Source organism: Eleutherodactylus coqui, chromosome 1 (assembly GCF_035609145.1).
Source record: "Eleutherodactylus coqui strain aEleCoq1 chromosome 1, aEleCoq1.hap1, whole genome shotgun sequence".
In the NCBI taxonomy this organism is placed as follows: domain Eukaryota; kingdom Metazoa; phylum Chordata; class Amphibia; order Anura; family Eleutherodactylidae; genus Eleutherodactylus; species Eleutherodactylus coqui.
This window is the reverse complement of record NC_089837.1, coordinates 220610526-220632099: the sequence shown is the minus strand read 5'-3', so window position 1 is coordinate 220632099 and position 21574 is coordinate 220610526. Positions and strand designations below refer to the sequence as shown.

Sequence of the window (21574 nt, the reverse complement as noted above, 5' to 3'; positions counted from 1 at the left end):
TGTACCGTCAGCAGCGGCCCAAGCTGTCTCTTCCCCCTCCTCCTCATCCTCCTCATGCTCCTCCTCCTCCTCCTGTACGCGCTGAGAAATAGACAGGAGGGTGCCCTGACTATCCAGCGGCATACTGTCTTCCCCCGCCCCCGTTTCCGAGCGCAAAGCAGCTGCCTTTATGGTTTGCAGGGAATTTCTCAAGATGCATAGCAGAGGAATGGTGACGCTAATGATTGTAGCATCGCCGCTCACCACCTGGGTAGACTCCTCAAAATTACCAAGGACATGGCAGATGTCTGCCAACCAGGCCCACTCTTCTGAAAGGAATTGAGGAGGCTGACTCCCACTGCGCCGCCCATGTTGGAGTTGGTATTCGACTATAGCTCTACGTTGTTCATAGAGCCTGGCCAACATGTGGAGCGTAGAGTTCCACCGTGTGGGCACGTCGCACAGCAGTCGGTGCACTGGCAGCTTAAAGTGATGTTGCAGGGTGCGCAGGGTGGCAGCGTCCGTGTGGGACTTGCGAAAATGTGCGCAGAGCCGGCGCGCCTTTACGAGCAGGTCTGACAAGCGTGGGTAGCTTTTCAGAAACCGCTGAACCACCAAATTAAAGACGTGGGCCAGGCATGGCACGTGCGTGAGGCTGCCGAGCTGCAGAGCCACCACCAGGTTTCGGCCGTTGTCACACACGACCATGCCCGGTTGGAGGCTCAGCGGCGCAAGCCAGCGGTCGGTCTGCTGTGTCAGACCCTGCAGCAGTTCGTGGGCCGTGTGCCTCTTATCGCCTAAGCTGAGTAGTTTCAGCACGGCCTGCTGACGCTTGCCCACCGCTGTGCTGCCACACCGTGCGACACCGACTGCTGGCGACATGCTGCTGCTAACACATCTTGATTGCGAGACAGAGGAGGAGGAGGAGGAGGAGGAGGGTGCTTTAGTGGAGGAAGCATACACCTCCGCAGATACCACCACCGAGCTGGGGCCCGCAATTCTGGGGGTGGGTAGGACATGAGCGGTCCCAGGCTCTGACTCTGTCCCAGCCTCCACTAAATTCACCCAATGTGCCGTCAGGGAGATGTAGTGGCCCTGCCCGCCTGTGCTTGTCCACGTGTCCGTAGTTAAGTGGACCGTGGCAGTAACCGCGTTGGTGAGGGCGCGTACAATGTTGCGGGAGACGTGGTCGTGCAGGGCTGGGACGGCACATCGGGAAAAGTAGTGGCGACTGGGAACTGAGTAGCGCGGGGCCGCCGCCTCCATGATACTTTTGAAGGACTCCGTTTCCACAACCCTATACGGCAGCATCTCAAGGCTGATGAATTTTGCTATGCGGACGGTTAACGTTTGAGCGTGCGGGTGCGTGGCGGCGTACTTGCGCTTGCGCTCCAACAGTTGCGCAAGCGACGGCTGGACGGTGCGCTGAACTACACTGCTGGATGGGGCCGAGGACAGCGGAGGTGAGGGTGTGGGTGCAGGCCAGGAGACGGTAGTGCCTGTGTCCTGAGAGGGGGGTTGCATCTCAGTGGCAGGTTGGGGCACAGGGGGAGAGGCAGGGGTGCAAACCGGAGGCGCTGAACGGCCTTCGTCCCACCTTGCGGGGTGCTTGGCCATCATATGTCTGCGCATGGTGGTGGTGGTGAGGCTGTTGGTGTTGGCTCCCCGGCTGAGCTTTGCGCGACAAAGGTTGCACACCACTGTTCGTCGGGCGTCAGGCGTCTCTGTGAAAAACTGCCAGACCTTAGAGCACCTCGGCCTCTGCAGGGTGGCATGGCGCGAGGGGGCGCTTTGGGAAACACTTGGTGGATTATTCGGTCTGGCCCTGCCTCTACCCCTGGCCACCGCACTGCCTCTTGCAACCTGCCCTGCTGATGCCCTTGACTCCCCCTCTGAAGACCTGTCCTCCTGAGTAAGCGTTGCACACCAGGTGGGGTCAGTCACCTCATCGTCCTGCTGCTCTTCCTCCGAATCCTCTGTGCGCTGCTCCCTCGGACTTACTGCCCTTACTACTACCTCACTGCAAGACAACTGTGTCTGATCGTCATCGTCCTCCTCACCCACAGAAAGTTGTTGAGACAGTTGGCGGAAGTCCCCAGCCTCTTCCCCCGGACCCCGGGAACTTTCGAATGGTTGGGCATCAGTGACGATAAACTCCTCTGGTGGGAGAGGAACCGCTGCTGCCCAATCTAAGCAGGGGCCCGAGAACAGTTCCTGGGAGTGTTCCCGCTCCTGAGCAGGTGTTATTGTAGTGGAGTGAGGAGGCTGGGAGGAAGGAGGAGCAGCAGACAGAGGATTCGGATTGGCAGCAGTGGACGGCGCAGAACTGCGGGTAGACGATAGGTTGCTCGAAGCACTTTCTGCCATCCAGGACAGGACCTGCTCACACTGCTCATTTTCTAATAACCGTCTCCCGCGTGGACCCATTAATTGGGCGATGAATGTGGGGACACCAGAAACGTGCCTCTCTCCTAATCGCGCAGCAGTCGGCTGCGACACACCTGGATCAGGAGCTTGGCCTGTGCCCACACCCTGACTTGGCCCTCCGCGTCCTCGGCCGCGTCCACGTCCTCTAGGCCTACCCCTACCCCTCAGCATGCTGTATTACCAGTGATTTGATTTCACAGGCAGCTAATAAATTGGCGCAAGACTGCAGGCCAAATATAATTTTTTCCCTTTTTTGAAAACGAAAGGCCCCACTGCCTCTAGTGAATGAATAATCTAAGTTTAATAACTGTGCTGTTTTCCTGCTAATGTGTCACAGAACGTGAGGGTAGCAGAGTTATTAACTGTGGCAGAGCAGGTATTTTTTTTCCCAATTAAGGAAAGCAAATGGCGAAGCCAGGAGTAAAACGTAGCTGGGTGCGTATGATTTTTACAGGTTGCACACGCAGCCAACACGTGTCCACCGGCGTTAGTACGGACAGAGGCAGGACAAATAGAATTATTTTCCGTTTTTTTGCACCAAAAGGCAGCACTGCGTATATTCTATGAACATGAGAAGTTTAATAACTGTGCTGTTTTCCTGCTAATGTGTCACAGAACGTGAGGGTAGCAGAGTTATTAACTGTGGCAGAGCAGGTATTTTTTTTCCCAATTAAGGAAAGCAAATGGCGAAGCCAGGAGTAAAACGTAGCTGGGTGCGTATGATTTTTACAGGTTGCACACGCAGCCGACACGTGTCCACCGGCGTTAGTACGGACAGAGGCAGGACAAATAGAATTATTTTCCGTTTTTTTGCACCAAAAGGCAGCACTGCGTATATTCTATGAACATGAGAAGTTTAATAACTGTGCTGTTTTCCTGCTAATGTGTCACAGAACGTGAGGGTAGCAGAGTTATTAACTGTGGCAGAGCAGGTATTTTTTTTCCCAATTAAGGAAAGCAAATGGCGAAGCCAGGAGTAAAACGTAGCTGGGTGCGTATGATTTTTACAGGTTGCACACGCAGCCGACACGTGTCCACCGGCGTTAGGACGGACAGAGGCAGGACAAATAGAATTATTTTCACTTGTTTTACAAGCAAAAGGCAGCACTGCGTATATTCAATGAATAATAACTGTGTTGTGGCCCTGCCTATACAATTCTTTCCCTGCAGTATCAATGGAGGGTGGAATGCTCTGCAGAGGCGATTTTGAGAAGCAAAAAAAAATGCAGCACAGCTAACAGCAGCCTGGACAGTACTGCACACGGATAAATATGGCCCTAGAAAGGACCGTTGAGGTTCTTGAAGGCTACACTCACTCCTAACACTCTCCCTGCCTATGCAGCACTTCTGTCCCTAATGCCGGGTGCAACGCTCTGCAGAGCCGATTTTGAGAAAAAAAAAAATGGCACTGCTAACAGCAGCCAACACACAGCTATCAGTGGCCCTAATAAGGACCTTTGGGGGGTCTTGAAGCCTACACTAACTACCAATTCTTTCCCTACAGCAGCTCCGGTACAAACAGCACTGTCCCTCATCTAACTCACACGGCATCTGAGGCGAACCGCGGGAGGGGCCGACTTTTATGTTCGGGTGACACCTGATCTTCCCAGCCACTCCCAGCAGGGGGGTGGTATAGGGCTTGAACGTCACAGGGGGAAGTTGTAATGCCTTCCCTGTCTTTCAATTGGCCAAAAAAAGCGCGCTAACGTCTCAGGGAAGGAAGTGAAAGTAACCAGAACACCGCATGGTGTTCGTTACGAATAACGAACATCCCGAACACCCTAATATTCGCACGAATATCAAGCTCGGAAGAACACGTTCGCTCATCTCTAATAATAATCTTTATTTATGCCAGCATGTTCTGCAGCACTCTACAAGTCATATTCCACATGACATAATAATGCAGTATAATATATCTTTAATTATCAGGCTCTGAATCATGAACAACCAGATGGAATCCATGTATTTGCTGTTCTTCTTCATGCCCATCAAGCTGGCCAAGTTCTCCGTGCACGTCATTTTAGGAATGGAGAAGAGCAGAAGTTACTTGCTTATGACAATGAGTTTGACTTTAATTTCCAGGAGTTCCAGTATTTAGAAGAAGAACGAATTATTCTACCTGTAAGCTTGTTATCTGTTAGTCTGCACATACTGTGGCCATTAAGTTCTTAGACCACTTACGGAAAGCCAAGCTACTGGCACACTTTACTGGCTGTGTAAATAGAGCCTAAAAGACACGTAAAGCCTAAGTACCATGTATAAATGCAAAGCAGACAAAAAATGTTTGTTTGCAACCAGACTCCAGATTTCAGGTGTATTCTGGTGATAAATGATCACCTACCCTTTGGATAGGTGATAACTTCTAGATCAATGGGGGTCCGACTTTTGAGACCCCCACCAATCACTAGAGTGAGAGGGAACGGATCTTCTATTTGATTAAAAAGCAGTCGTCCAGTATGCGTGCTGCTGCATTTAGGGTGGGTTCAGACGAGCGTGTTTTGGTGCGTACCTAGGTGCATACATACATCCGCACCTAGGTACAAGCAAAAATACACGTGAACACAGCTGCGTGCTTGTTGTCAATGGAGCCGTGGCTGCTGCTGGTGGCTCCATTGAAAACAATGCTCTGCCGGCCCCCTGCATTCTTTTTCAGGGAAGGGCTTTACATATAAGCCCTTCCCTGAAAAAGAAACATTTTAGTGCAAAACAAAAAAAAACAAAAGAAGGGCTTCATGAGCCCTTCCCTGAAAATTAAAAGTAGTGTAAAAAAAAAAATTTACTTACCTGTCTGCCGCTGCTGTGTCCCCCGCAGAGGAATTCTTCAATTTTCTACTGCATCTGTCACACGTGTCAGCTGCGGTAGAGGATTCTGCTGCCAGCAATTGATTTCAGGGAAGGGATTTGAATATAAGCCCTTCCCTGAAAATCAAGTAAAAGTGGTTTAAAAAGAATAGATACTCACCTCCCTTCAGCTGCTGGGGCACAGCCGCGTCTTCTCCTGCTGTCCCCTGCACTGTGGTGCTGATCTATCAGCAGTCGGGGATTTAAAATCCCCGCCTGCTGAAAGAGCTGAATGTGATTGTCTGAGGTGCTCAGCCAATCACAGGCAGCTCTCACCTGTCAGTCATTCGGGGAGAGCTGCCTGTGATTGGCTAAGCACCTCAGCCAATCACATTCAGCTCTTTCAGCAGGCGGGGATTTTAAATCCCTGCCTGCTGATAGATCAGCACCACAGTGCAGGGGACAGCAGGAGAAGACATGGCTGAGCCCCAGCAGCTGAAGGGAGGTGAGTATCTATTTTTTTTGTTTCTTAAATCACTTTTACTTGATTTTCAGGGAAGGGCTTATATGTAAAGCTCTTCCCTGAAAAACAATTCAGGTGTGCCAGCAGACCATTGTCTTCAATGGAGCCGCCGGCAGCAACAGCGGCTCCATTGAAGAGAATGCCTGCAAATTTTTTTTTTACACTAAAATCTTTCTTTTTCAGGGAAGGGCTTATATGTAAAGCCCTTCCCTGTAAAAGAATGCAGGGATCTGGCAGACCATTGTTTTCAATGGAGCCGCCGGCAGCAGCTGCGGCTCCATTGAAAGCAATGCGTGCATTCCCTATGGTGCACACATGCTATCTTTGCAGGCACACACCTGTAAAACACGGACATGTGCACACACCATAGGGAATGCAGTGTTGTAACTACAAGCGTGTTTTTGTGCGTGCGTATGCGAACCCACCCTTAGGCCTCATGTCCACGGGGAAAATCAGATCCGCTGCAGATTCTACATGTAGAATCTGCAGCGGGTCCCTCCTGCCCCGCGGACATGAGCGCCGAAAATAAGAATTTAAAAGTATTTACCATCCGGCGCGGGCGGAGAAGATCAGCTGTTCCTCACGGCCGGATCTTCATTTTCGGCCGGCGGATGAATTCCTGACGCCGGCGGCACGTCGCCGTCACGTCGCCGACGTGCCGCGCGCATGCGCCGGGCACATCCGCCGAGCCGAAGCAAGGAAGATGCGGCCGTGAGGAACAGCTGATCTTCTCCGCCCGCGCCGGATGGTAAATACTTTAAATTCCTATTTTAGGTCTCCCGCGGATCCGGACGGCTTCCATAGGCTTCAATAGAAGCCCGCGGGAGCCGTCCCCGCGGGAGACCCGCACGAAAATGGAGCATGGTCCGGATTTTTCCATGCTCCATTTTTTTTAAAATCCCTTTTATTGACGATCCGCGGGTATTTATCTACCCGCGGGTGGTCAATGCATCCCTATGGGATGCGGATCCGCATGCGGGAGATCCGCTGCGGATCCTAAATCCTATTTTGCCCGTGGACATGAGCCCTTAATGCTTATAGCATAGAGTAACGTTGCTGAGCATTTTACTCTGCTATCTCAGTCCTTAAGACTATGAATGAAGTGGCAGCTTGCCAATCAACAGGGACCCCCATTCTGGCAACTGGACCCCCACCTATTATCTGCTGATGGATTCTGAGTCTGGGGAGTGTGCAGTTCTCCACACTGTACCATTTATTTTATTATCAGAAAAATCCTACTGTTGAGATTGAGACACTAACACTAGATTAGGGAAAAAAATTAAAAAATATATAACATTTTGCAGCATGTCCAGAAACTGAATGGAATGACCAGTAATTATATTGGTATGGGGATGACACTTTGACATGACTATAACAAATATTTTCTATGTTTATCCAGGGTGATCATTTAATTACTGAATGTCAATACAACACAAAAAGCCGATCTACTATGACATGGGTAAGAAAATGCAATATACTTTCATTCTCTCCGTCTCGTGTCTACGTTTGCGTGTATTTTCTTCCACACTTCAAAAACACGACACAATTCCCTTTTTTTTACCCTCTTAGGCTGGTTCCACACGAGCGATCACGATTTTACTGCAAGAAAATCGCAGCAAAATCACATCTTAGTACCCAAAATTTTTGAGCATTTATTTTTAGAATGATCTCACATCGCATAGCTGCTGCCCGTGTTAAAATTGCATGAGGAAATCACGCTTTTTGGTAACGCGAATAGGACTTTCTAATGTTAAAATTGCATCGCAAGGCAAGTTTGGTGCATTGTGATAAAAATGAGACTTCATAGGGAAACATGGGAGATAAAACAAATTGCACATCATAGAAATTTGGGCGCCTTCACACTGGCGTATTTCTCACATGTTTCTTTTCACACAATTCTGCTGTGTTTTTTTTTACGCGTAAGTCAATGGGACATTCTAATCTTAAAAAAGCATTGTGATTTTTGTGCGATGCAATGCGTTTTTAACATTAGGAAAAATCAGGATATACAATACTTTGATAGGGATATTTTATTTCAATTGACCTACGAAATAGAATGGGTCCAAGTGCAACAGGCTGCTCTAATAACATCAATACCCAGATCATATAATGCTTGCAAATGTACAGTGAAATCTTCCTCACATAAATCAATCAAAAATGATATCATATAGCTTGAATCACATTGACATAGTATAGTGTCTTCCACAGGCATGGTAATAGCAGGAGTAGTGCGGCAGACAGCAAGGGCTAATGTCTCGTGCATGTGAAAGCCTTGCAGTGTATGGATGCTTGACTAGAGAGGAGAGATGTGAACTAGGAAGTCAGTGAGCGGGGACAAAATAATAAAAAACGGTCTGGCCAGTAGCGTACTCTTACGTCCAAGCACCACGTAGGCTACCTGATGACATCACCCAGCATCTACAAAAGCAGCCAGTAGCCAAAAATCCTATGCGTTTTGGAATAAACGCACTCCCAGGTAGTGAATTCTCAATACACTGCAAGGCTTTCACATGCACAAGACATTAGCGCATGCAATCTGCCACACTACTCCCGCTATTACCTTGCCTGTGGAAGACCCTACAAAAAGTTAGTGTGATTCAAGTTATATGATATCATTTTTGATTGATTATTTGATTTGGATATTGATGTTATTGGGGCAGACTGTTGCTCTTGGACCCATTCCGTTTCATAGGTCTGTTTTTGGTGTACATCAGGGGTTCATTGCTCACTCTAGCGATATGTATGCACAATGTAATTGTACTAAATGCTGGACCACCAATACATTACAGTACGTACAATCTAGCAAGAACTGGTCATGTTGTCCCTACAACACATCTCTCTAGTTTAATAGGGAATTGTTCGTACTACCTGCCATATACCATACTCAAAGGCATTCCATCCACATAGTGTGAAAAATCAAATTTGATACAAAAAGTTGTTTCTTGTGCAATGCTGCATTAAAGGCCAGAGTGACCATTATAGTGACTATATAACTCTTTATTTTCCTTATCACTTTCTGCACAAAAGATTAGCTATAAATGGATTATTGAGATTATATTATTCTTAATCTATGTCCAATAATTCCACATCTGTAAAGGCCATAATGTACTTCTAACTCCCAGAGCCCCTGGACACAGTTCTAACCCTAAACTGATCCACATGAGGATGAGATGCTCATAATTTAATATCCACTATCATAATTTTAACCACAAACAAATTAAATTCTGTCAATCAAATATGAAAGAGCTAACCACATCCTAAGTATTACAGTATTAATATAATCAACCAGATCTACAGTGGAATCCACTGTCAAAACATCATTTACAGTATATATTACAATTTTTGAAGACTTGGCTTTTTTTTTTAAAGCAAACAGTTAGACTAGTACCGTAATCGCGAATATTTGATAACCTGAGATCTATCGGGTCCTATTGGTGGCATTTTTAAAGAATTCTTTTGCAGTCTTGTAAAATAGCAGTGCGTATCCAGTTTAATTTCATTAGAATTACTGTAAAATGGCAGATTTAGAAGATTTATACTAGCTAAATATACGCAGTATTATTACTTTCTTTACTTTGCTATTTGTTATTTTTATATGATTAATTTATATTATTATACTTGTCAAATACATTTTAGGGTGGCCTGAGTACAAGAGATGAAATGTGTCTTTCCTATTTAATTTATTATCCAAAGATTAATCTTGCCCGATGTGAAAGTATCCCAGAAATAAAGGAGCAGCTTCAGTTCATTGGAGTGAAGGAAATATACAAACCTGTCACGTAAGTAAAAATGCAGATGGATAATAAGAGTTCAAATTTATAACAAAATCACAATTAACAATATTTAACCCCTTGAGTTACAGGTTTCTTACGACCCTGTCGGACCCACCAGGGCAGGTTTCCAGTCGTGTTCCAAGAGCCATAACTTTTTCATTCGTTCATTGACACAGCCATATGAGGGCTTGTTTTTTGCGGGACAAGTTGTACTTTTTCATGGCATCATATTTGGGTATATATAATGTATTGCATAACTTTTATTAAAAAAAACTTTGTAGGGAGATTGGGAGAAAAAAAAGAAATCCTGCCATTGGTTTTTTCGATTTCATTTTTAGAATTGATGATAAATTGACGTACGATCATAATTCCAATCCTGTGCCACCTCCATCACAAAATTGTCAGGAGCCGCAAACGTGGGAATAGGGGGAACTCAGGTGCCAGTACTTCTGCACATCTCCACAATGCAGCAGCGCATACTAACACCAAAGATTGGTTTGAAGCAGGAGGTGTCGTAAAAGTAGCCACCACAGGTATACAGTGACCCTGTGAAAGTCTCATTAAATCACCAATGCTTCCTGTGAATGCTCCAATCCAGTATCTTGGATAACTGTGATAATTTGTAGCATGAGAGATAATACATGTCGACCAGCGCAGATCCCCAGACCCCAAGCAGGAGGAGGAAGTGGCATAATAAGCCTGAGAAACCATGAGTGAGGTAGGACTCGCAATACTCTGTGTGGAAGCACGTGAGCGGGCCCAGGGTCAGGATCGGTCCCAGCCTCCACCTTGTGTGACCCAAGGTGCCGTGAATTACATAGCTATAGGAAATCCATGTGTCCCCGCATAATTCATTCAGTGTATGTGTCAGATAGCTGAACAATGCGATGGAAAAGCCGTCTGCACCCTACCCAAGTCATTCAGTGTATTTGTGCCAAACAGCTGAGCACCGCTATGGGAAACCTTTGTGCACCTACAGTATAGGCGGACCCCTGAAACATTTCAGTAGCAAGAGTATAGGCGAACCCTTCAAACCTTTCAGTAGCAAGAGTATGGGTGGACCCCTCAAACCTTTAGGTAGCATGTGTATAGGCGAAACCCTCAAACCTTTCAGTAGCTAGTGTAAAGGCGGACCCCTGAAACATTTCTGTAAAAAGAGTATAGGCGAACCCCTGAAACTTTTCTGTAGCAAGAGTATAGAGTAACCCCTCAAACCTTTTAGTAGCAAGACTATGGGCGGACCCTGGAAACTTTTCTGTAGCAAGAGTATAGGTGAACCCCTCAAACCTTCCTGTAGCAAGAGTATGGGTTGCCCCCTCAAATCTTTAAGCAGTAAGTGTATAGGCGAACCCCTCAAACCGTTCAGTACAAAGTATATAGGCGGACGCCTGAAACATTTCTGTAGCAAGAGTATAGGCGAACCCCTCAAACCTTTCAGTAGCAAGACGATGGGCGAACCCTGGAAACATTTCTGTAGCAAGAGTATAGGCGAACCCCTCAAATCTTCCTGCAGCAAGAGTATAGGCGAACCCCGGAAACATTTCTGCAGCAAGAGTATAGGCGAACCCCAGTAACTTTTCTGTAGCAAGAGTATAGGTGAACCCCTCAAACCTTCCTGTAGCAAGAGTATAGGCGAACCCTTCAAACCTTTCAGTAACAAGAGTATGGGCAGACCCCTCAAACCTTTAAGTAGCAAGTGTATAGGTGAACCCCTCAAACCTTTCAGTAGCAAGTGTATAGGTGGACCCCTGAAACAATTCTGTAGCAAGAGTATAGGCGAACCCCTCAAAACTTTAAGTAGCAAGTGTATAGGCGAACTCCTCAAACCTTTTAGTAGCAAGTGTAAAGGCGGACCCCTGAAACATTTCTGTAGCAAGAGTATAGGCGAACCCCTGAAACTTTTCTGTAGCAAGAGTATAGGCGAACCCCTCAAACCTTTCAGTAGCAAGAGTATAGGCGGACCTCTGAAACATTTCTGTAGCAAGAGTATAGGCGAACCCTTGAAACCTTTCAGTAACAAGAGTAGGGGCGGACCCCTCAAACCTTTAAGTAGCAAGTGTATAGGTGAACCCCTCAAACCTTTCTGTAGCAAGTGTATAGGTGGACCCCTGAAACATTTCTGTAGCAAGAGCATAGGTGAACCCTTGAAACTTTTCTGTAGCAAGAGTATAGGCGAATCCCGGAAACATTTCTGTAGAAAGAGTATGGGCGGACCCCTGAAACATTTCTGTAGCAAGAGTATAGGCGACCCCTTAAACATTTCTGTAGCAAGAGCATAGGCGAACCCCTCAAACATTGATGTACTAAAAGTAAAGGCTAACACCTGAAAAAATTTGCTTACCAGGAGTATAGGCGAAGCCCGGAAAAATTTGTTGGCTAAGAGGGTCTGAAAAATTGCTGCACCCCTTTTTTGGGGTGATAGAGGATGCATATTTCTCCTGTTGCAGCTAAAAGAATCTTTAGGATCCACTGCTTTCTACCAGTGGAGAAGAGAAGTCTGGAGAAATCCTGCTTTTGTTCCTCTTTATGAGTGTAAGCATGTCAGCGCTGGCAGTTGACAGGCGGGTACGCTTATCCGTGATGATCCCCCCAGCTGCACTAAACACCCTCTCTGACAAGACACTAGCGGCAGGGCAGGCCTGTACCTCCAGGGCGTGCAGCGCAAGTTTGTGCCACGTGTCCAGCTTTGACACCCAATAGTTGTATGGAGCAGAGGGATCACAGAGGATAGTGGTACGATCGACTATGTACTCCCTCACCATCTTTTTACAATGCTTCCTCCGACTCAGTCTTGACTGGGGAGTGGTGACACAGTCTTTCTTGGGAGCCATAAAACTGGCAAAGGCCTTGGAGAGTGTTCCTCTGCCTGCGTTGGACATGCTGACTGATCCCCGCGCCTCCCCTGCAACCTAGCCCTCTGAACTGTGTCTTTTGCCGCTAGCACTGTCAGATGGGAACTTTAGCATCATTTTTTCCACCAGGGCACTGTGGTATTGCATCACTCTCGTACCCCTTTCCTCTTTGTGAATGAGAGTGGAAAGGTTCTCCTTATAACGTGGGTCTAGAAGGGTGTACACTCAGTAATCTGTGTTGGCCAGAATGCCTCTAACGCGAGGGTCACAGGAAAGGCAGCCTAAAAGAAAGTCAGCCATGTGTGCCAGGGTCCCAGTACGCAACACATCGCTGTCCTCACTAGGAGGATGACTTTCAGGATCCTCCTCCTCCTCAGCTCATACACACTGAACAGATGAGAGGCAAACAGCATGGGCACTCTTTGCAGTGTGGCGAGCAGTCTCTTCCCCCTCCTCCAAAACACACTGAGATATAGACGTGAGGGTGGTTTAGCTATAAAGAGACATACTGTCATCCCCTGCATGCTGTTCTAACTGCAAAGCATCGTCCTTTATGCTTTGCAGCGAACTTCTTAGCAGGCAAAGCAGCGGGATGGTAACGCTAATGATGGCCGCATCGCCGCTCACCATTTGGGTAGACTCCTCAAAGTTTTGGAGGACCTGGCAGATGTCTGCCATCCATGCCCACTCCTCTGTAAAAAACTGCGGAGGCTGACTACCACTCCGCCGCCCATGTTGCAGCTGGTATTCCACTATTGCTCTAAGCTACTCGTACAGCCTGGCCAACATGTGCAGCGTAGAATTCCAGCATATCGGCACGTCGCACAGCAGTCGGTGCTCTGGCAGCTGAAACCGACATTGCAGTGTCCTGAGGGTGGCAGCATCCGTGGTGGACTTGCGGAAATGTGCGCGGATGCGGTGCACCTTGCCGAGCAGGTCAGACAAGTGGGGGTAGTTTTTCAGAAACTGCTGAACATGGGCCAGGCATGGCACGTGTGTGAGGCTGCCAAGCTGCAGAGTCGCCACCAAGTTATGGCCATTGTCACACCTGACCATGCCTGGTTGGAGGATCAGCGGCGAAAGCTAGAGGTCGATCTGCTCTGTCAGACCCTGTAACAGCTCGGGGGCCATGTGCCTCTTGTCATCTAAGCTGATTAGTTTCAGCACATCTTGCTGACACTTGCCCACTGCAGTGCTAAAGACTGCTAGCGATGTGCTCACACTTCTTGATTGAGAGGTGAAGGTGGTGGAGGAGGAAGAGGGGGGGCTTTGGAGGAGTTTGCATAATACGCCGCAGATACCAGCACTGAGGTAGGACCTACTATTCTTGGTGTCGGTAGCACGTGAGCGGTCCCAGGCTTTGACTCGGTCCCAGCCTCCACCAAGTTCACCTAATATGCCGTCAGGGAGATATAGTGGCCCTCCCAGACAGTACTTGTCCACGTGTTTGTCGTTAAGTGGACCTTCCCAGTAACTGTGTTGGTGAGGGCATGGTTAAATTTGCGGGAGACATGCTGGTGTAGGGCGGGGATGGCACACCGGGAAAAATAGTGGCGACCGAGTACCAGTAGCGCTGGACCACCGCCACCATCATGTTTTTGAAAGCCTCCATTTCCACAAGCCTGTACGGCAGTATCTCCAGGCTGATTAATTTGACAATGTGCACGTCTAAAGCTTGTGCATGCAGGTGGCGGCATATTTCCGCTTTCGCACCAACGCTTGTGTTAGCGATAGCTGAACGCTGCACTGAGAGACATTGCTGGATGGAGGGGAGGATCGTGGAGGTGAGGGTGTGGGTGCCGGCCGGGAGGCACTCGTGCCTGCATCCTGGGAGGGGGATTGGATCTGTGTGGCAGGTTGTGGCACAGGCGACGAGGCAGTGGTGCAACCTGGAGGCAGTGAATGGCCTTTGTCCCACCTTGTGGGGTGCTTGGCCATCATATGCCTGCGCATGCTGGTGGTGGTGAGGCTGGTGGTGGTGGCTCCGCGGCTGATATTGGTGCGGCACAGGTTGCACACCACAGTTTGTTGGTCATCCGCGCTCTCACTAAAAAAACATCCACACCTTTGAACACACAGCCCTCTGCATGGAGGCTTGGCGCAAGGGCGTGCTTTGGGAAACAGTTGGGGGATTCTTTGCTCTGGCCCTGCCTCTCCCCCTGGCCACCCCACCACCTTTTCCAACCTGTCCTGCTGCTGCACTTCCCTCCCCCCTCAGTCACCTCATCGTCCAGCAGCTCTTCCTCCGAATCTTCTTTGCGCTCCTCCCTCGGACTTACTGCCCTTACTACTACCTCACTGACAGACAACTGTGTCTCATCATCCTCATCCACAAAAAGCTCTTGAGACAGTTTCTGGAAGTCCCCAGCCTCATCACCCGGACTCCGGGAACTTTCCAAATGCTGGGCATCGGTCACGACAAACTCCTCAGGTGAGAGCAACACTTTTTTCCCACTCAGGGTAGGGACCCGAGAACAGTTCCTGGGAGTCTGCCTGCTCAGAACCTGTCATTTTCATGGAGTGAGGAGGCTAGAAGGAAGGAAGAGCAGCCAGAGGCTTCACAGGTGCAGTCCCTAGGCCGGGAGTAGTGGACTGCATAGAAGACTGGGGGTCGATACATTACTGGACGCGTTATTTGCCATCCACAACAGGATCTGCTCGCACTGCTCTACTTGTAATAAAGGTCTACCACGCGGACCCGCAAATTGTGATATGAAGCTGGGGAGCGTAGGGACTTGGCACTCTCCTAATCCCTTAGCAGCCGGCTGTGATTCACCCCTCCCAGGACCTCGGCCTGTGCCCACACCCTCACTTGGGCGCCCGCGTCCGCATCCACATCCTCGACCCTTACCCCTACTCCTCATCATGTTGGATTAAGGATAGAGCAGGGCCCAAATAAATTACCCCACTGTACAGCACTGAGAACTGGGGCTAATTCACCGCACACAGACACTTGTAGATAGCGAAGGCTCTGTGCTGTGACCGGAAAAAATTAAACCGCTGTCTTGTGCTGATACCTATTGGTCATTTACCGCTCACAGAGACTTGTAGATAAAAGAGGCTGTATGGAGTGGCAGAAAACTATTAACCTAGTGGATAGTGTTGATAACTGTGGCTACTTCAACCCCCCCAAGGAAAGGATATTGTGAAACGCTCTGCACAGTGGCAGAAAGCTATAAAGCCAGTAGATAGTGCTGCTAACTGCAGCTACTTCACTGCACCCAAGAAAAGAGTATTGTGAGACGCTCTGCACAGTGGCAGAAAACTATAAAGCCAGTAGATAGTGCTGATAACTGCGGCTACCTTACCGCACCCAAGGAAAGAGTATTGTGAGATGCTCTGCACAGGGGCAGAAAGCTATAAAGCCAGTGGATAGTGCGAATAACTGCGGCTACTTCACCGCACCCAAGCAAAGGGTATTGTGAGATGCTCTGCACAGGGGCAGAAAGCTATACAGCCAGTGGACAGTGCCAATAACTGCGGCTACTTCACCCGACACAGAGAATGGTACCTGTGAAATGCTGTTCTGCAGTGGCCCAGGAAATATTTGCGTACTATTTAGCGATGAGACCTCTGCCTAATGCACTGCACACATGGAACGGTAAAACATAAATGCTGTTCTGCAGTGGCCAAGGAAATATTTGCATTCTATTTAGCGATGAGACCTCTGCCTGATGCACTGCACACATAGAACAGAAAAGCTGAAATGATCTGCAGTAGCCCAGGAAATATTTGCATACTATTTAGTGATGAGATCTCTGCCTAATGCACTGCACACATGGATGGGAATATCAGAAATGCTGTTCTGCAGTAGTCCAGGAAATATGTGCGTTCTGTTTAGCAATGAGACCTCTGCCTAATGCCACAGCTTATGGCATTGTGCTCTGCAGGTCCCATAGTGAAGCATAGCCCAGAAATCTTCCAGGCTATATTGCTATGCGCAGTGGAGCTCCTCCCGGAAAATTTCTGGGCGTGCCACTCAAGGGGTTAAACCACGCACAATAAAAATCCTTAAAACTAGACAAAACTAATTACACAAAATGAACATTACATACAATAATTCAAGTGTTACTCAAAAATGTTAGGAGAACATTTAATCTTGGAGTTTTTTAAAGAGATATTCCTATCTCAGCCAATCATTACTGAGACAGGAACAACTTTCTGAATATGGGGGCCAGAGATAGCCAGGATTACGAGCACAGTTGAACTGTCTACACTGTTTCTGTAACTTGCATAGATGTGAATGGGAGCTAGTTAAACAGCACAGAACAACGAGCTAGGCTGTATCTGTAACCTCTGAGATATGGAAACAGTGTACCCTGCTGTACTATGCTCTTTATATGACTCTTATTCATTTCTATTGCAGTTACGGAAATGGTGTAGGACAACCAGTTTGGCTGTTTTCATAATCCTAGCCTTTACTGGATTGTAATAGATATGGAAAGGGTCTGGGGATGCCTATCTTTGAGACAATTTGGGCCCCAGAGGTGGGACATGCACCAGTTGGAAATGGGAAAATCCCTTTTAGGCCTCCTTCACACGAACGGATTTCCGCCGCGTAATTCGCGGCGAAAATCCGCTGCGTTGCCCGCAGCTATTAGGTTCTATTGAACCTAATAGCACAATGCTCACGATGCGTAATTCCACCGCGGAATTACGCACCGCGATTTCTCCCGTCCTCACCCGCAGCATGCTCTATTTTCTGCGGGTGAGGACGGGCTGTACGCACTGACGGCTTCCATTGCAGGCAATGGAAGCCGTCCGTTCACGCTATCTCCCGCTGTAACCAGCGGGAGATAGCGTGAAAAAACGCTTTCCCGCCCACCGCCGCGCGTCATATGACGCCATATGACGCGGCCGGCCACGTCACGTGACACGCTCGGTGACGCGGCGGCGGTGGGCGGTGACGGGCGGTGACGCGGCGGCGGTGGGCGGGGAAGCGATTTCACGCTATCTCCCGCAGGTAAGTATAGGGGCTCTGGGGGGCGCCGTGACGGGCTTCACAGCGTAATATTACGCGGCGGAGCCCGTCACGCTCGTGGGAAGGAGGCCTTAGGGTACACTTGCACATAGTGAAAAATGGTGTGGATTTTCCACAGTGGAAAATTTGTATGAAAACCACGACACAAAAACATCAAAATACGTTCCACTTGTTTGGATTTTCACACTGTTTTTGATGCAGCTCTGCAGTAAATGAAGGGGTGAAATCCACTGCAGGTCAGCATCAAAATTCATGTCAAAATTTGCAGCAATGACAAGGATTTTGACATCCTTTTTTGTTGTAGTTTTGATGTGGATTGGAAGTATTCTAAACCCAAACTCTTCTGACCAGTGATAAGAAAAATCATAATGTGTTTCACTTTGCATTGCAGATCATGGCCTTTTATAATCAAGAGCCCAAAACGATACAACAACCTAACTTTTACTGAGGCCATGAACACATATCAATGGTCTAAAAAGAAAGGAAATTCCTTTAATGAACGTGTAAAAGAAATACCAATCAACATCAGATGTTCCAAACATGAAAGCGGAGAATGGAATGTAAGTAAATGTAATTTTTGTATCAGGCATAAATCAGTCAGTTAAATGGAAAGAGGAAAACGTGCTGCTATTGCTAAAAAGTGATGCAAATAATGTTTGGTATGAACAGATGTGTACAACTAAATAAACAGGAGCTGTAGATATTGCAATTACAGAATTACAGCCAAGACGCAACAGAATAAGAGATCTTGGCTGCAAACTTCCATTTTCATTGCCAGTAACTGGGCTCATTGCCTCTACCTAACTGGTTGGGAAGCGACAATGCTTTTCTTTTCATGGGAATCTGTGTGAAAGATCTAGGCAGCTGTGGGCATCTGTTAGCTCTAGAAAGTAGTAATATGAATGTCTCAGAAAGCTGTGACTATTAGAACTATAACTCTGTGAGACATGGAGTATCTTACATCCAGCTCCTACAGAAACTCTGCATATGCAGAAATTCTGGGGAATGAACTCTAAGATGGACTTGGGAATCTAACACTGCGTTAGTCCACTAATACTGCAGTTTACATTCATACAAAAAAAGCTAACACATTTCGATCTGCACTAGCTCTAAACCATAACATTGGTATCAACAAACAATAATTAAAGTAGTCCATGCAATTAAACAGCAAAACGACGGAAATCATATAACAATCATACTATTGAATCGTTGGACAGGATGAAGAGGGTTAACAACATATGGGTATATCATATTTGTATTGCAACCATAAGCTGTTAACCCGTGCCCACCTATAAATGAGGTCATCTATGGCTACCATCCCATTGCCAAATTAGCTGTAACATTACAATTATCTTTCTGTAAGTTGAGCTGTTGTGACATCAGATTTTAGTCATTTTAGACAGCAGGTTTTAGTCAGGAAAGTTGCTGTGACATCACAGGTAGAGTTTAGTTAGATAAGCTACTGTTTGCGTCATCAAAATAGTTTTTTCATAGAGTAACTGCTCCTATATCACAACTGTTTAAATCAAAGATGCTATTTTGACATCACAAGGACATTTTAATGAGTTATACAGTAGTCAGCTTCTGTGACATCACAAGTGGATTAAAGTAAGGTAAACCCCTGTGACATCACAAGTAGATTAAAGTTAGGTAAACCCCAGTGACATCACAAGTGGATTAAAGTTAGGTAAACCCCTGTGACATCACAAGTGGATTAAAGTAAATGTCAAATAAATATAAAAAAAACAAGGCTTTACGCCGATACGCGTTCTTGTACTTGTAAAACCATGTACCTGTGAAACCATGTACCTGACTATGCAAGCCAGATATGGAAATAAAGGAAAGGAAAAATTTTATCCATGTGTCCGGATTCCCACAACTTTTTTTGCTCAAATAAATATAAGCTCTTGAATAAAAACTTATCAAAATTTGTTTGGAGGAGCAGGAACATGTTGAGCATGTAAGAGAGACGGAAACCCTCCAAAGTATTCTGTAGCAATATAACTAATATATTTCCTGTCTTCCCTACTACTAAATAGAAAATGTTCAAAACAAGTGGATTAAAGTTAGGTAAACTCCTGTAACATCACACGTAGAGATGAGCGAGCATACTCGCTAAGGGCAATTACTCGAGCGAGCATTGCCCTTAGCGAGTACCTGCTCGCTCCGAAGAAAAGGTTCAGCTGCCGGCGGCGGGCGGGGAGCGGCGGGGGAGAGCGGGGAGGAATGGAGGGGAGATCTCTCTCTCCCTCTCTCCCCCCCCCCCCCCCCCCCCGCTCTCCTCTGCTCACTGCGGCAACTCAACTCTCACCCGTGACGGCAGCCAAAGCTTTTCTTCTGAGCGGGCAGGTACTCGCTAAGGACAATGCTCAATCGAGTAATTGTCATTAGCGAGTATGTTTGCTCATCTCTAATCACACGTTGATTTCAGCCAAGTAAATCTAAATAATATAAGCTGTTGTGGCATCACAAGTGATTTTAGTCAGGAAAGCTGACAATAAATTAATCACAATGATTTTCAGTCAGTTAAGCCCAGAGATGGACATACTGTACCAACCTGTATGTACCATTAAATCAATTACTGACTGTTCTTGTAAAATGATCCTCTGTTATTGGTGTCTGCACGTGTGTGATGCCTTAGAAGCACTTTGTCTGAAAATGTAAGCTTTTCACATTGAGCTGGTGAATTAGATGAGCATCTCACATTATGTGACATCACTCTGAAGGAAAAGTGACAACATTTATGCCAGCCTAAGGCACTGATCACATTTAAAAATCTGTTTTAATGAACTAATCTTTACACATTGTTTTTTAGGTTTACATACAATCCTCAGGGGCATAGCTAGGTTGGGCAGATATGGCATATGTGCTGGGTGCAATTAGGAGAAACGTCAGGGGGCACCAACTGCGTACAGACTGGAGAACTTTCTTACCATTACTGCCATCATGCCATGTGTCTGCCACCTGAGACTGCACTAATCATAGACAGCAATTACCTCTGACTAATTAAAAGAGCTTTTTATTGATCCTGCAGGCAGCCCCCAAGCCCATCTCAGTCACCCAGAAGAGCAGAGATGAGTTATTGCCTCATACAGCTGATTGCTGCTCCTGACCTGCAGTTGCCCAAGCCTGACACAAAGCACCTCTGATAGTGATATAAAGTTTCTCTGTGTAACAAACTTGAGTGGCTTCAAGTCAGGAGCAACAATCAGCTATTTAGAGTGGGAGGTTGCGGTGCAGTGTCGCTCTTCTTGGTGACTGAGTCCGGCTTGTGTATTCCCTGCATGATCAGCAATCAGCTGTGTTCTTTTTGACTGTAAAGGACAGGAGGAGCAGCAATCAGTTGTTATGAAGGGGTGCTAGTTTCCTCAATCACGCTCTAACTATACTGGCACTGCAGCTGCTCAGGTCTTGGGAGGCTGGCAGTGCTGGGGCTAGACAGACTGGTCACTTATTGGCTTTTAATTTAGTAAGAGAATGTGTAGAAGAGGTCCTGATTCCGCCTTCCACATCTTCCTGGAGCAGTCACGTGACATGAGGTCAACCATGTTTTCTTTGCCGGCCCACCAGCTTGGCTCTGCAGCTATTGCCTTCTGCTCATTGTGTTTCCCTGAATGGGCTGGACCTTATCTAATTCAGGGCTATAGGACACTCATCCTTTGGACCCATTGCCTTGCTGTATTGTACCACTGGCCTGTATAAAGTCGTTGACTGTGTATAAGACAGAACTACCAATATAGATTTATACATGGCTTTAATTATATGAAAATTAAAGTAAAAGAAACCCACAACATTTAAAGAGATATTTCCAGACATCCTGTCCACAGTATAAGTAATAAATGTCAGATCGTTGAGTGATCCCACCACTTGTAAGGGGTGCAGTGAGGAGAAGAGGGGGACAGGGCAGATGTTTTTGCAATTGGTGGATTGCCCAGTGTTCAGACATTTATCACTTATCTTATTTACAGGTGATAAATGTCAATTCTGGGAACACCTCTGTGCCATTGCTATATTGCTCAACTGAGGTACTGCTATAGCATTAATTTTACACATAAGATTACATTTGTTAAGAGGGTTCTGCAGGCATATTTTCCTCCTGAATCTGACATCCAACATAACTGCACACTAGCTGGGACAGTTGTAGACATAACCATCCTACACACGTTGGTCCCATTAATTATAGGACCCATGGGCAATACTTACTGGGCTTTACAATTGCATCCCATACAACAGAATAAAATGTGATCAAAAAGTAATA

The 21574-nt window shown here is 47.0% G+C and overlaps 1 protein-coding gene across 2 annotated transcripts in view; it reads left to right on the top strand.

Annotated features, from left to right (window-relative positions):
- The window catches only part of MOXD1 (monooxygenase DBH like 1), a 79028-nt gene that overhangs the window by 56082 nt on the left and 1372 nt on the right, over positions 1–21574 (top strand). For both annotated transcript variants that reach the window (XM_066605568.1, XM_066605569.1), the window contains exons 8-11: positions 4336–4527; positions 7110–7169; positions 9347–9489; positions 17708–17876. In XM_066605568.1, the coding sequence (XP_066461665.1) occupies positions 4336–4527; positions 7110–7169; positions 9347–9489; positions 17708–17876 (564 nt within the window). The remainder of the gene's footprint in view (positions 1–4335; positions 4528–7109; positions 7170–9346; positions 9490–17707; positions 17877–21574) is intronic.